The following is a 16047-nucleotide window of genomic DNA, read 5'->3' as shown; positions in this document are numbered from 1 at the left end:
CTTTGGGTGAGCCCCACTTCTCTCCCTCTCTCGGCCCCTTGCTCACCTTCACCCCCCACAATCAAAAAAAAAAAAAAAAAAGAAAAAAGAAATCCTTTCCTACCCAAGTCCTAAAGACATTTTGTGTTCCAACGATTTTTAAATTTCCCTGTTGCTTATCAGTTTTCAGTCTGTTAGCCATATTATGCTAGCTACAATTTCCAGCACAATCTGGAATGGAAGTGATGCTGACACTGCTCCTAATCTCAGAGGGAAAGTTCTCAGTAGTTCACCATTGAATATGATGGCTTTGGGTTTTCTAGATAATCTTCAAGTTTGAGTTCTCTTCTATTCCTGATTCCTATGAATTTTTACTAGGAATGGGTGTTAAATTTTATCAAATGCTTTTTTTGCATCACTCGTGATACCTTAAGTTCCATCTTCGTGCCAATGATCTCTAAATTCTTATTTCCACTTTCAAACCTCTCTCTTAGGCTCCAAACCTAGATATGCTATTGCTTGCTTAGAACTGCATTTGCATGTTGCACATCAGGTAATAATTTTTTTTGGCCCAATGGAGGGTCTATCATATATTATCTTTCATGATACTGCCTGAGTAAATGTGGTATTAATTTTAACTTTGGTAAAATTTTAGCAACTGTAAATGGAGCTATTATGTTGGGAAGTTCATTTGAATACAAACTTTTTGCCAGGGGAACATTCTAACTTTGTCTAAAAAAATTAATACACTTTTAGCTTTTCTTATTATCAAAATAGTAATAATAATGATAATTTACGGAGTGCTCACTGTATCCCAGGCAATTTATAGATATTATCTCATTTAATCCTATTTAACCCAGATTAGCTAGATTTTAAAGCTGGATTTTATTATCCAGATTTTAAAGATGAGGCCATTGAGGCCTAGAAAAGTATAGTGACTTACAATATAGACAGTATGCGATTGATCTAGGATTCAAACCCAGAATAACAGACTCTAGAGCAAACACCGTGAACTACTAAACTATATTGTATCTTAAGTATCAGCACTACAAAAATAAAGTCTAAGAAATATACATTCCCATCACATTTCTAAAACTTACTGCATCACTGACCTCCTAACCTTAGAATGAGGATTAGGCCAAGAACAAAGTTTGAAAGATAAAAACAAAAACAACATAGTGTTACTTTTTGACAGCTAGAAATAAGATTGCATCACTACCTTGGGTTAATTATTTCAATGGATCCTCATTTCCCTTAAAGTAAAATCCAAACTCCCTAATATGTCTTATAAATGTTTCATCATCTGGTCCTCATATAGCCTTTCTCTAGTGCTTGTACACATTTAGGGGAGGGAAGTGGATGCACACAGCAGACAGCAAGCTCTCTGGGGTCTTTTCTTCTGAGGATCCTTCTCCTGCTGGATCAGGGCCCCACCCTTACAGCCTTGTTTAACCTTAATTACTTCCACAGAAGCCCCATCTCCAAATATAGCCACACGGTGAGGGGAGGGGGGCTAGGTCTTCAACATATGAATTTGGAGGAACACACACATTCAGTCCATAACAGGTGCCTTCATGAAATGGCTGGTTCCAGGGCTGAAGCACAGAAAGTGCAAAATAAGCTGCAACATCTTATGTTGAAAACAAAGGAAATGCTTGGCAAAGGATGGGGACATGTACAAGGACCTCAGACCCTTCCCATAAGTGTGTGCTGGAATTAGTGACTTGTTTCCAAGGAATCGTGAATGGGAAAGATTGTGTCTTTACAGGAATGACATAGAAGACATCACCTTATGCAAATGATCAAGGTTAACATCACTGGTAGTAAGTCACGTTCTCCCTGAAATGATGTTATCAGAAGTACACCTCACCTCTACGGAATTTCTTACCAAAATTCCATAACCCTAATCTCTCATGAGAAAAACATCATACAAACCAACGTGGAGGGGCATTCTAAAAGATATCTAACCAAAGCTGTCAAGGTCATAAAAAGCAAGGAAGAGAAACTGATGCAGAATGGAGACCAATGGGACATAGTGACTGAGTGCAATGTGGGCCCCTGAATTGGATCTTGGAACAGAAAGACGACATAAGTGAAAAAACTAATGAAATCCAAAGACTGAAGTTCTGTTAATAATAATGTACCAATGTTAATGTCTTAGTCCTCACTAACGTACCTTGAGTATATAAGATGTAACATGAATGGAAACTGGGATACATGGGAACTCTATCTCATATCTTTGCAATTTTTTCTGTAAACCTAAAATTATTGCAAAATAAAAGACTGAAGAAGAGGACATAGGAGCCAGCTTGAAGAAGCTCCCACTGCTCAAATCTAAAACAATTTAAGCATGAAAATAAGTAATTAATGAAGGATAACCCATTGAGCAACATAGAACCCATGAGCCTATTTTTAATATAAATAAATAAATTGAACACTTGAAAGGGAATAGAATATTTACACAGTCTTAAAGTATCCTCCTTTAAAATCCTTATTGATTACAAAGGGAAATCTCTGCATGGAGAAGATACCACTTTAATAAAAGTCAAAATGACCAAAGTTAATTTTACCAACAATGAGCCAAAATCTAAAATGTGTACCACCCTGTCCTGCCAAGGATACCTCACTTGAATCTAATCATGAAGAAATATCAGAAACTTCAAGTTGAAGGACATTCTACAAAATAACTGACCCACCTCATCTTCAAAAGGGTCAAGGTCATAAAAGCCGAGCAAAGACTAAGGACTTATTCCAGGCTAAAAAAGACTAAAAAGACACAACTAAGTGCAATACATAATTCTGAACTGGATCCTTCCACGATGAAAGACATTAGTGGGATAACATTAGATCCAAAGCAGTTATCCTAGTGATTTGAGGATTAGGTGGCAGTTATTTTTACTTTCATAGTAGTGATGTAGTTATGTCAGAAAATGTCCAAATTTGTAGGAAATACACAATGAAGGACTCAGGGTGGTAAAACATCATGGCGGTACTCACTCTCAAACAGTTCAGGGAGAAAAGTTCTTTGTATTGTACTTTTCTGTATGTTTGAGATTTCAAAACTTTCCAGATTCACATGTTCTTGTTTCTTGCCATTACCTATACTCTAGATAAGGCTGTAAAAAGCCCACAGGATATAAAGTCAGGGAAACGGAGACGAATCTGCACTCAAAAGCAAGCAGTTAAACTTGTGGGTAACAGAAGATCCAAAGTCCAGAATATAAAAGCTGGGAGCTAAGAGAAGAAAATTACAGTAGTGGGTTGAGGAAAGATATAAAGCCCAACTGGCTGGGGCAAAAGGGGTGGGATGAAGTAGGTCAAGGTGACAGGAAGAGAGGCAAAGTATACGCATACAAATACAGGCTTGAACAAATTCAATGAGTTGTAATGCTCTTTTGGCATTCCTGTGGTAACAAACAGTTAACAGAGAGCTTCAAACACAAGGAAAATGCATGAGTACAGGGGAGTGGTAAGTTCACAAACCTAACGATAACGATAGTAAAAATAAGCACAGAATTAGGCACTAAATGCATAAAAAACAAGTTTAAGAGCCCACAATGAGCTAGGGACTCAGAAAACTAAAAAAAGAGAGAAACTTCTTTCTTATCAAATATTTATTGTGAAGAACACTGAACAGCACAATGGGCAACCGTCTTCCCATGTTTTAAAGAGAAATATTCTTGGGGCGCCTGGGTGGCTCAGTCAGTTAAGCATCCGACTTCAGCTCAGGTCATGATCTCACGGTTTGGGGGTTCGAGCCCCACATTGGGCTCTGTGCTGACAGCCCAGAGCCTGGAGCCTGCTTCGGACTATTCTGTGTCTCCCTCTCCCTCTGCCCCACCCCTGCTCACGCTCTCTCTCTCAAAAAGTAATAAACATTTAAAAAATGTTTTAAATTTTTAAAAATAATAAAGAGAAACATTCTTCGTATCAATCTCTGACATTTAGTACATGTTAAGGAGAAAATAATACACTGCAATTCCTTGTAAACCTCCGTGCCAGGCATAGTGCCTCAAGTGTCCATTGGTACTGCTGGGGAGGCTGGAGAAGAATGAGCTTTTACAACAAACATGAAGTGACTCAGTTGACTTTTTTAAGAAAGAAAATTAAGGAGCTTGATTTATATTCTTGCCCAGATGGAGGATCTGGCATAAACATGGCCCACAACAGATTCGGATGAAAACTCTTTGAGCTCTGGATCTGCTCAAATGGTCCATACTCATGTGAAGTCCCAAAAATATGACCAAATTATATTAGCCTGGAAAGGCACTTCTCAACCTGGGTCTATAATTCCCCAGTGAGATCAGGCGTAAGTTACAAGAGATCCATAATCTCTTGAAATTACATGCAAATTTCTACGTGTCTAGGAATATTAAGCACTTTTCCTGGAGAGAGCGTTTATGGCTTTCAACCTACTCATAAGCCATAAACAGTTGACTGATTGAATTATAAGTAAATGGAGTAACATCACTGCCAAAAAGCCAGCACAATCTTACAATGCAAAATGTCTTCATTGTGCAAGTCAGTCATGAATACTTGAGTATGTCAGACATATTAATAGAAGTCTAAAATTTTAGAACAAAGTAGGCGGGTAATCCTGTTTTAAATTTCCCTTGGAACAATGTGTCAGGCTCTAGGTGAAATATTTGTGACACAAAGGTAAATATTACATAATTCCTGTCCTTTGGAAGACACGCTACAGTGTGTGTGGAGAAGAATTGTAAGTATAATACAGTGTAGGATAAGAATATGAGCTTTGGAACCAAACAGACATTAGTCTTTTTACCTTACCACTAATTAGTGGAATGACCTTTGGCAAACTGCTTAACATCAATTTTGCATCTGTTTCCCTATCAATAAAATGGAAATGAGAAATTCTGATTTTTTTTTAAATTAAAAAAAAATTTTTTTTTAATGTTTGTTTATTTTTGAGACAGAGAGAGACACAGCATGAGCAGGGAAGGGGCAGAGAGAGAGGGAGACACAGAATGTGAAGCAGCCTCCAGGCTCTGAACTGTCAGCACAGAGCCCAATGCGGGGCTCGAACTCACAAACTGTGTGAGATCATGACCTGAGCTGAAGTCGGACGCTTAACCGACTGAGCCACCCAGGTGCCTGGAGAAATTCTGATTTTAGAGTCTTGAAATGAGGGGTAAGTATCATGTAAACAAAATATACAGTGTCTGGCAATAGTAAGCACCCAATGAACAAAATTTTTTATTGTTGCTACAGATATCTAAAGGAGAAAGAAATTTGTTCTTGCAGAGGGATTACTGGAAGATCTCAATTAGACAACCATACTCAATTTTGCGTGCCACATTTTAAGATATACGATAACAAAGTAGTAGTGGTGTGCATTCAGGGAAAAAGAATTAAGTCTGTGAGGAAATTTGGACTCATATCTGAAAAACTAGTGGTTTGAAGGAATTGAAGTTGTAAGTTAAAAAACAATATGACAAATTCTCTATTATGGGAGGGGAAAAGTTGGATCAAGAAATCAAAATTTCAGGGAAATTAATTTTATATATTCAGTATAAATAAGACACTAAAGCTGTCTGAAGGTAAAGTAGGATACTTTACTAAGCAGTGATGTCTTTGAAAGTAAAGGTGTTAAAAGTTCACGGGTTGAGAACTTTAAATTGGATTTATTTATGCAGTAAGCAAAAGAGTTAGATAAAATATCTTCTGCCATCCCTTCCAATACTGAGATTTTACTTTGTTTGTTTTTTTTTACTTCTATATTAATTAGCATACTATTGGTTGGTAGTAACGTAAGACCCAACTTGAAATCCATGAAATAAAAGGAATTAGTGGCTTGCATATATATGAAATCCAGAACTAAGTTTCAGATATAGCTTGACCAGGGCTCTAGCTTAGCTTTTCTCTCTCTCTCTTTTTCCTCCACCTCAGTCCAATCCCCCTTTGGATGTCTGCTCTGTCCTCAGATAGCCAGCAGCAATCAGGGCAATGTGCCTCTGCATTCGTATCCAGTAGGAAGAGAACTCCTTACCTTAACAAGCAAACAAAAGTCCTAAGCTTCTTGTTATATTGGGTTGAAGCAATCACTACAGTCAAGGAACAATGATATAGTGACTGGCTTAGGGGGCCCATGCTTTAATTCTCATGCCAAAAGGGAAGAACACTGCTTATTGGTTTATGTCACCCAAACCAATGGGGTGACTTCTATCAAACGGACTCAAGTCATATAATTGCTAAGTAATGAGGGAGGGAAAGAGCCTCAAAGGAAAATCTGGGTTCTATGAGGAAAGACGAGGGAAAGAAAGGAAACTGGGTAGGCAACAGCATCAGGTTCTGAGCAAGAAACATCGCATACTCAAAAACTAAGTAACTGAATTTTTTTAAATGTTTTCATTTTTGAGAGAGTGTGAGCGAGCGCGCGCAAGTGGGGGCGGGGGGGGGGGGGGTGGGCAGAGAGAGAGATGGAGACACAGAATCTGAAGCAGGCTCCAAGCTCTGAGCTTCTCAGCACAGAGCCCCCCTGTGGGGCTCAAACCCACAAACCGTGATATCATGACCTGAGCTGAAGTTGAATGCTCAACCAATTGGGCCACCCAGTCACCTCAAAGAGAATTTTTTAAAGACACTATCTACAAAGGCTTAAAAATTAAAAAAAACTATGGTTAACAACAGTCTCCCATAACCCCTGGCAGAGGGATTATGATTACAACAACCCAAAGAGCTTAGTTGGAAGGTGTGCCACTGGAAAGGAACTGTGACCTTTGAAAGAGGAAACAGCCAACCCAAGGTATCCTGGTAGAAAGGGAGCTGGGTGAATAAATGCTCCAATCTAGCTCTCTTTCACCCTTTAATCTCCCACTGGTGGCTCTGGCCAAATGGAACCAGAAATTAGAGGATGAGAGAGCCTGGTTAGTGCAATCTACAGTAAGATAAGCCGCCCAGGACACAGCACAGGTGAGAAGGATGGAGACAGATCTGGAAGAACAAATGAACGATACTCAGCACAGCAACCAAGGACAATCATCTGCAGATAATCATAAGCCAAAATATAGAGACAAGCATTCCAGGTGGTCTGATTTTCCCACTTCTCATTTATTACCCCTCTCCATACACATCCTCCTCTTAGACAAGGCAACTGCCTCCCCAGGCAAACAAAATACAGCGCCAAGGTTTCAGACAAGCAATCATAGAACATTTAAATTTAGAATTTTGTTTTCTCTATTTGCATTTTAACCTTCCTTTATTTGTCTTGTTTCAGCTGGTCTAAGTAGAGCTAAGCATAAAACTTTCTGCCCACAGTTAAGAAATGGGTTCTGAAAGCTCCTAAGGACTGCTGGCTACAAAGTAGGGAAGATAAATCCAAACAGAAGTAGTAAGAGACAAAATTCAGGGGGCCAGAGGGACCCCTTTTCAGCAACAGCCTTCCATCAGAGATGATCTCATTTAATGCTTCCCTGATGTTCGTGATCTTGTTTGTTTAAAGAGCAATTGCTGTAAGTACAGCTTTCTTGAGCGTGGCCATAAGGCACAAGTGTACCCGTCAATGACTTGAAGCTGGAAGAGGCTGTTGGTGCACAAAGCTGTTTAGATGTTACTGTACTATTTAGATCAGCTTAAACTTCAGAAGCATCAGAAACCTCAAATAGCTGTTAAGGTGCTAACCGACAACACTAAACACCATCTGCCATGTTATTCTATGGGAAAACACGTTGCAAGTCCAAAAAATAATTTATAAACATAAGCTGGTCATTAATTAGGAAATGGCCTATAAATCACCTGAGATTTCTTTAGACTGCTTGTTAACATCCAGCATCGTGACACTGACCACAAAGGACTCCTCTTCTTGAATATGTTTTCAGAGCAGAGAACAAGCATTGCTGAAACACTCTGCAAGAATTCCTGCCAAGACAGAAACTTACCGAGCCAGGGGCAACCCAGAAGTCTCGAAGATGTCCCTCTAGCAGCTTTCAGTGTCCTTGTTACATTGGGAATAATAAAGCATACAGAAAAGAACTCATCACGAATTCTGATTAACTACACTAGGAAACAGATAACTTTTAAGTTGTGTAAACTACGCTAAGTAACTACACTAAGAATAACAACTTATCAAGAATGCAAAATGGTATTCTCAATAAGAAAGAATATTTTCAAAATGTAAAAATATCCCAGTATTATTAGGAAAAAGTGAGTAATTGCGCTCTTGTGAAAAGAGACAGTAATTACTGATTATTAGAGAAAACAAATAATGTATATTTTTAAATCTCACAGTTAGGGGTGCCTGTGAGACTCACTTGGTTAAGTGTCCAACTTCAGCTCAGGTCAAGATCTCAGGATTCGTGGGTTTGAGCCCCACGTCAGGCTCTGTGATGACAGCTCAGAGCCTGGAGCCTGCTTCTGATTCTGTGTCTCCCTCTCTCTGCCCCTCCTCTGCTCTCTGCCTCTCTCAAAAATAAATAAACACTAAAAAAATTATTTAAAAAAATCTCACAATTGGGGCACCTGGGTGGCTCAGTTGGTTAAGCGTCCGACCGGCTCAGGTCATGATCTCACAGTTCGTGAGTTCGAGCCCCGCGTCGGGCTCTGTGCTGACAGCTCAGAGCCTGGAGCCTGCTTCACATTCTGTGTCTCCCTCTCTCTCTGCCCCTTCCCTGCTCATGCTGTGTCTCTCTCTGTCTCAAAAATAAACAAACATTAAAAAAAAATTTTTTTTTTGGGGCGCCTGGGTGGCGCAGTCGGTTGAGCGTCCGACTTCAGCCAGGTCACGATCTCGCGGTCCGTGAGTTCGAGCCCCGCGTCAGGCTCTGGGCTGATGGCTCAGAGCCTGGACCCTGTTTCCGATTCTGTGTCTCCCTCTCTCTCTGCCCCTCCCCCGTTCATGCTCTGTCTCTCTCTGTCCCAAAAATAAATAAATGTTGAAAAAAAAAATTTTTTTAAAAAAAATTTTTTTTTAAATCTCACAATTACTGAACACAAAATATGTGAGAAAATGCTATAGGTTTCTGACAAATACAAAAGAAACACAGGAATAAGTAGCTTTTAAGAAGAAAATTAACTGGAACTTTCTACCTTTGGTGGTTTGTTATTCTAAAAAGTGCTTAGTTGATAATACTATGCTTTGAAATGGACCTCGGTGAATTAACCATCAAGCTTCTCATTAAGTATTATAATAGAGTACTTCAAAATGAAAGTTAATAACGCCCGAGTGAGACAATACAACGTTTTGTTTCTATTACTAACCTTGGCTGTTAGCCCTAAGCCCTTCACATTTTCTCTTAATTACACAATGAAGTCTCTTCCAGATTCTAACTTCTAAACAAAAACAAAACACATGTACACATTCATAACATTTAGGAGAAAACTGAGTGAATTCAAACAGTATAGAGAATAAATGCCACTGTCTTCTCCATTTTGAAACCCCAGTAACAATTCGTTTGAAATAGAGCCAGGTTAACCAACAAATGTAAACAATCTATAGAAAGTGCAACAAAAACACATATTAGAACACTACCTTAAAATAAAATTCTAAGTTCATAGTTGCAAAAGACTATCCACAGACACACATTCACAACGGCTATTCTGAATAAGAACCAGCATTTAACACTGTTTATTATTCACTATAATTATTAGAAATGTTATTTGTTATAAAATAATCACTAAAGTTACATTCCAAAACACAAACATTCAAAGACATTTCTATAAATATTCAAATCATAATGTTCTGAAACACTTCGGCATGTAGGTAGGTTGAAAAGGCTAGAGCAGAATCCAAGGCATGACTAATAAGAAAGGAGACTGCAAATGTAGGCAGGGGCCAAGTTACAAAAACCCTAGAATCTTATATTTCTATCCTATTATGTCATGCCTTTCAACACAAGGTCTGAGTACTCCATGGTAATAAAGGAGCACAGAAAAACACAGGATGGGGCGCCTGGATGGCTCAGTTGGTTAAGCGTCCGACTTCAGCTCAGGTCAAGATCTCATGATTTGTGGGTGTGAGCCCCCCATCAGGCTCTGTGCTGACAGCTCAGAGCCTGGAGCCTGCTTCTGATTCTGTGTCTCCCTCTCTCTCTGCCTCTTCCTTGCTTCTCTCTCTCTCAAAAATGAATAAACATTAAAAAAAAAAAAAAATCAGGGGCGCCTGGGTGGTGCAGTCGGTTAAGCGTCCGACTTCAATCAGGTCACGATCTCGCGGTCCGTGAGTTCGAGCCCCGCGTCAGGCTCTGGGCTGATGGCTCAGAGCCTGGAGCCTGTTTCCGATTCTGTGTCTCCCTCTCTCTCTGCCCCTCCCCCGTTCATGCTCTGTCTCTCTCTGTCCCAAAAATAAATAAACGATGAAAAAAAAATTAAAAAAAAAATCATAGGATAAATATGTGCATCTTCCATGTCAAGTTTACAAGAAAAAGTTGGAAGGCAGTGAAACAAGTTTAAGTCATTGTTTTTACATTAAATCCAAGTTTACTAGAACATAAAATTAACACGAATTTTTCAGTCAGAACATGAAGTTTCAAAGCAATTTCACTCTTGGAATAAGCTAATTGAGCTTCACTATTCCTTATGATTTGAGGAAAAGAGACAAGTTGAGGGACATTTGAGGAAGATTTTGAGAATGTAGAGCTAAAGTTTTCCTTCTCTTTTTTCCCCTCTTTTTCTCTTTTGAGAATGCAGAGCTAAACTTTTCCTTTCTTCTCTTTTTTCTCTTTTTCTTTTTGTAGTAGAGTGACATTCTTGGATTTGTGCTTTGAGGAGTTCTCTCAAGGGAAGCAATAAGCAGGATGGGCTAAAACATAAGACACAGGACAATAATGAGGGTAGATGACAAACAGAAAAGTTGTAATAAGACTAGGCAAGAGATGACAAAGGACATGAGCCAGAGCTGAGACTATGAAAACACAGAGGGCTAAGAGGATTCGAGAAAACACAGGAGACCAACCAGACAGCAGCACCTAACTGCACTGTAACTATTCAATGAGACAGCTTCTGAGAACTGTTTTTACCTAAAATTAAAATTTGAGTAAGATTTATGAAAATCAAGTTTAATAAAGAAAACACCCTTGCTTTAAAAATGTTCAAAGAGTATTACTAGGCTCCTACTCATCAGTTAGCAATGTACCTTTTCTAGAGACATAACTATACAGCTTGAGAACCAGAGTGAGGAATGGCCTTGATCTTTAATGTAATATTCTAGAATAAATGAATGAATGAACCTAGAGAGTCTTCTAGAAAAGAACAAGAATTTGAGCATTTAAAATATCTTACTACTTAACAACTGAACAAAAAATAGTAACCTTTTCCTAAACCATATTAGTTGTTTCATAAGGAGTAAATTGGTAGTTTAGCCAAGCAATAAAATGCTAAAAGGCACAACAGAAAATTAAAGTTAAATCCTCATTTTTAAGTTGACAGTAAGCTGCAGCCACTGAGAAAGACATTAGAATTAGACATTAGAATTTTTAAGGGAAATAAAAGATAAAATATAAAAAAAATCCTTGCAGAATATATTCATAAAATTACAATTTAAGAGTAGATTAAGTGTATGTTAATTTTATTCAACCAATAAAAATAGCTATTCTCAATCTAATTAATCTAAAGACTTTCAACTGCTTTTAAAAATTAGCATTCCTGGGGCGCCTGGATGGCGCAGTCGGTTAAGCGTCCGACTTCAGCCAGGTCACGATCTCGCGGTCCGTGAGTTCAAGCCCCGCGTCAGGCTCTGGGCTGATGGCTCAGAGCGTGGAGCCTGTTTCCGATTCTGTGTCTCCCTCTCTCTCTGCCCCTCCCCCGTTCATGCTCTGTCTCTCTCTGTCCCAAAAATAAATAAACGTTGAAAAAAAAAAAGAAAATTGTTAAAAAAAAATTAGCATTCTTTGGTCTACTGTACTTAATTAATTAACACAGACCACTGACAGTTATGATTGTGATCAGAAAACCAGCAGAAATACAAGTACAGGAGATGACAGAAAAAAAAAAACACTACTCAAATGTACACTGACATGTTTAGATTTTAAAACTACATATCAGAAATATTAAAAACATTTTATAATATAAATCAGAATAGAAAAAAATGCTAGAACAAGTCTGGAAATTAATCTCTAGTTCCTAACAACTTTTGTTTTTATTTTTTTTATTTTTTTATTTAAAAAAAATTTTTTTTCAACGTTTTTAATTTTATTTTTGGGACAGAGAGAGACAGAGCATGAACGGGGGAGGGGCAGAGAGAGAGGGAGACACAGAATCGGAAACAGGCTCCAGGCTCTGAGCCATCAGCCCAGAGCCCGATGCGGGGCTCGAACTCACAGAGCGCGAGATCGTGACCTGGCTGAAGTCGGACGCTTAACCGACTGCGCCACCCAGGCGCCCCACAACTTTTGTTTTTAGATGAAACTCTTCAATTCTCAAAAAATGTGGCATAAGTATTTAACATAAAACTTTAAGATACTTGCCAGCAAGTATCTTAACTCATCTAGACCTTATTCCAATTTTATTCAATAGTTTATACTTGCTACTTTACAGAAAATTCCAAAATTTAGGCTAAAGATAAAGTCATAACAGAGAAAGAATACCTCAAAAAACAAATCAGTAGAATTCTCAAAAAACCTCCATTCATCACTAATGCCAATTAAAACGGTTCCCATGTTTGGACCCTTTTATTTATTTATTTTCATGGCTCTTAATAAGGGAAATGAGAGATACCAAAAGAAAAACAAGAATAGAGCAAACTGTCCAGACTTTTGTGTCTAAATATTTTTAGAATGCAAGGGAATGTGGTAACAAAAGAAAATTAAGACACTTCTCCATCTCCCTTTTCCTAGATTACACACAGAGCTGCTATTCCTTCAACTTTTTTTTAATGCCACCTGCTTCTTCCAGGCCTCCCTCTTTCTGAGCCCCTTGCTGTCTTCTATTTGCATGGGTAGGGGAAATTTGCTTCTATGAAATCAGCCTATTGCAGGTGTTCTTACAGGTAGCATCACAAAATCTTACCTGACATATGGGAAGTGGACAATGATAGAAAGAGCTGAAGGAGGGATGAGCTATATCGTATTGACAGAGTCTTTTTACATTGCGTTTTGAAACAAAATGGCCCCTCATGCATATAGATTATAAGGTTATATGCTCTCATTTATTGTGAATGGCTATGTAAGGTCTATTTACAAAATAGTGAGGCACTGCTCTCATTATTTTACGGGTCTTACTGCTATCATCAATCGCCAGCCCACTTACAATTCCCGGTATCCCCTTATAGAAGGAACTACATAAATCTACCCAAATCTGCCACCACCAGGACAGCCTACCCTCCTCCATCCACACGAAATATATAAATTCAAGCTATATATGAAATATACACAAACATCTAGACAATTAAGAAACACTGAAGAATCAGACATGGCTTTTTTTTGGGGGGGGTAAAACAAAAATACATATGTATATATAGACATAGGGAAAGGGAAAAGAATAGTACCTTACGTTAACAACGGCTGTCTTTAAATATCAGAAATATGTAAATTTTTCCTTGCCACTGGTGACAACATGGATGGACCTGCAGGGTATTATTATGCTAAGTCAAATAAGTCAGACTGAGAAAGACAAATGCCATGTGATTTCACTTATATGTGGTATCTAAAAAACAAAAGAACAAAACAGAAACAGACTCATAGACACACAGAACTTGGTGGTTGCCAGAAGGAACAAGGCGGGGGGGGGGGGGGGGGGGGGGGGAGGGGTGAAACAGGTGAAGGAGATTAAGAGGTACAAACTTCCAGTTAGAAGTACCTCACGGGCAGGACAAGAACTGTATCGGGAAACCAGTCCATAACACTGTAATAACTTTGTATGGTGACAGATGGTAACACTGTAGTGAGCAATACCTATTGTACAGAAATGTCCAATCACTATGCTGTACACCTGAAACTAATATAACCATTGTGTTAACTATAGTTCAATTAAAGAGAAAAAGCACAGGTGATTTCTATTTCCCCTCTTTGCGCTTTTCTGTATTTTTTCCCTTTTCTACAACGAGGATGTAGACTTTGGCAATAAGGGGGGGGGAGGAGGTAAAAAAGATGCAGTTTCTGATCTTAAAGCAACAGTTAATCTGGATCAAAGACACAAAGTAGCCTATCTTTAAGCCTCCTCAGAGTCACTGAGTAACAAATCCTCCAGTACTTGGCATGACAGAAGGTGGCCGCAAGGTTCCCCAAAGCGCAGCGATAACCTCTCCATTCCGGGGCCTTGGTAAACCGGGGGGGGGGGGGGGGGGGGCGGGGACGGGGGCAGAGTTCTTTCATACAAACTTGGGCAAGTGCTTCTGCAACAGCAAAACTCACTTTCAGCTCTCCCGTGACCCCGCCCCCCACGGCACACCCAAGGCCGGAGGACCCCAGGGGGGAGCCCTCTGCCCCTCCCAAGGTGGCCCCGAAAACTTAGCCCCCCAAAACTGTGCTCCTCGGCTCACTTCCACTCTCCTTCACTTCCTTTCGCCTACTCTTTCCCCGACTTCTCTCCTCCCACACTCACCCAAGGGCCACAGGGGAAGGAAAGAGAGGGGCGGACTGAGGGCAGCCGCCCCCGATTCCCGTGACCTTGGACCAGCCGATTCGCCTCTCGGAGCCTCAGTTTCCTAATGTGCCACCCGGCCCGGGGGCCGCAGCTCGGAAGCCTGGGGGCTTTGCAAAATCCACAGACGGTTCTAACTCTGCAGCGACGCCCTCCTTCCCTCCACCGTTCAGGCGCCGGGCACCAGCTCCGACACCCCCGCGCAGCTTCCCTCGGAAGCCCTGCCCCGATGTCCCCGGGACGGGCCGCCTCAATGTCCTATCCTCGTACCTGGCAGCTGCTGTCCTGGGGCAGGTTTTTCACCAGGATTTTCCTGCGGTTGCTCAGCTCCCGGCGCATCCGCTGCAGCCGCGCGGCGACCTCCTCGGGGTGCAGCGCGCTGGGCGCGGGGCCCCGGGCAGGGTCCTCGCTGGCACCGGCGGAGGGCCCCGGCCCCGACCCCGACCCCGCCGCGCCGCCCAGGCCCGCGTCCCCCTCGCCGCTGCCGTCTCCCGCCGCCGCCATCTTCCCGGGCGCCCCGCGGCTGCGGGCTCCTCCGGAGGCTCGAGGGGAAGCGGAGAGAGAAAGCGGGAGGAGGCCCGGGCGGGGGCGAGGCGGGCAGAGGCCGCAGAGTGGGCCCGGCCGCGAGGGGGAGGGAGGCGGCGCCGCAGCCAGCAGCCGGCGGGCGGGAGAGGAAACCTGAGCGCCGAGGAGGAGCCCGAGAACCACCTCGCGGGAACCTCCCCCTCGGCCCCCAGCCCCCGCGCACGGGCGGCGCCCATCCCTCTCGCCCGCCCTGCGCGCGGGTGGGGGCCCGGGCGCAGCCACCCGGACACCTGTGCGGCCGCGAGTGGGCGGGCGGGCTCCCCTCCTCGGAGGCCGTAGTGAACGCCCGGGCTAGGGCTCTGGGGATGCGGCCCCTTAGCGGCAGCTTCCCCGGGTGGCGACTCGAACCCTGCGCGGCCCCTCCACGTGACACCCAGCTGCCCCGGGCTCTCCTCGAAACTCCCGCGCTGGGGCGGCTCGGGGGCTGCAGACGCCGGTTCGGGCTCCCCAAACCCAGGGAGGTGCCCTGCAGGCTCCCGGACCTTAACCTTTTGTGCTCAAGATGTGCATATTTGGCAAAGAAGTTTGAGTTTACGATGAAAAATAAAATTTGAGATTTTCTAGGTAGTACAAAGATATTCTGGAGGAAATGTTATGTATTTGGAAAAATCGGATAGCAAAGTATTTTGCTAGCTGTGCACGAGAAAGCCTGTGCTCCTCACCGGTCCCTGTCGGAAACTACTAAAATGTAAAAAGCCTGGATGGTTGCACACACAACATTATAAAGCGATCCTGAAACAAAGACTAACATGGAAGAGGAGTTACGGCAGGGGGTTGGAGAATACCCTAATTGAAACTGGGGGAGTGACATTGTAGAACTAGATTAGGCCAAAGTGATGTTATCAGATCAAACCATCAGCACCCTTTGGCGCCAGCCCAAATGAGTATCAGCAGAGAGGACTACGTATCTAAGTGTGTAGCATGCAAATTTATTTGTAAAACACATAAACC

The 16047-nt window shown here is 41.7% G+C and overlaps 1 protein-coding gene across 5 annotated transcripts in view; it reads right to left on the bottom strand.

The window, feature by feature from the left end:
- Positions 1 to 15230, bottom strand: part of RAVER2 (ribonucleoprotein, PTB binding 2) — a 93724-nt gene extending 78494 nt beyond the window's left edge. For 4 of the 5 annotated variants that reach the window (XM_040470501.1, XM_040470503.1, XM_040470499.1 and 1 more), the window contains exon 1: positions 14782 to 15230. In XM_040470501.1, the coding sequence (XP_040326435.1) occupies positions 14782 to 15015 (234 nt within the window). In that variant the 5' untranslated portion in view covers positions 15016 to 15230. The remainder of the gene's footprint in view (positions 1 to 14781) is intronic. The other variant, XM_040470500.1, reaches the window with a different exon arrangement.
- Positions 15231 to 16047: the final 817 nt, after the last annotated feature.

The sequence above is a fragment of the Herpailurus yagouaroundi genome, unplaced genomic scaffold, assembly GCF_014898765.1.
Source record: "Herpailurus yagouaroundi ecotype Mexico unplaced genomic scaffold, PumYag 77, whole genome shotgun sequence".
Classification (NCBI taxonomy): domain Eukaryota; kingdom Metazoa; phylum Chordata; class Mammalia; order Carnivora; family Felidae; genus Herpailurus; species Herpailurus yagouaroundi.
This window is presented reverse-complemented; position numbering and strand designations above follow the sequence as displayed.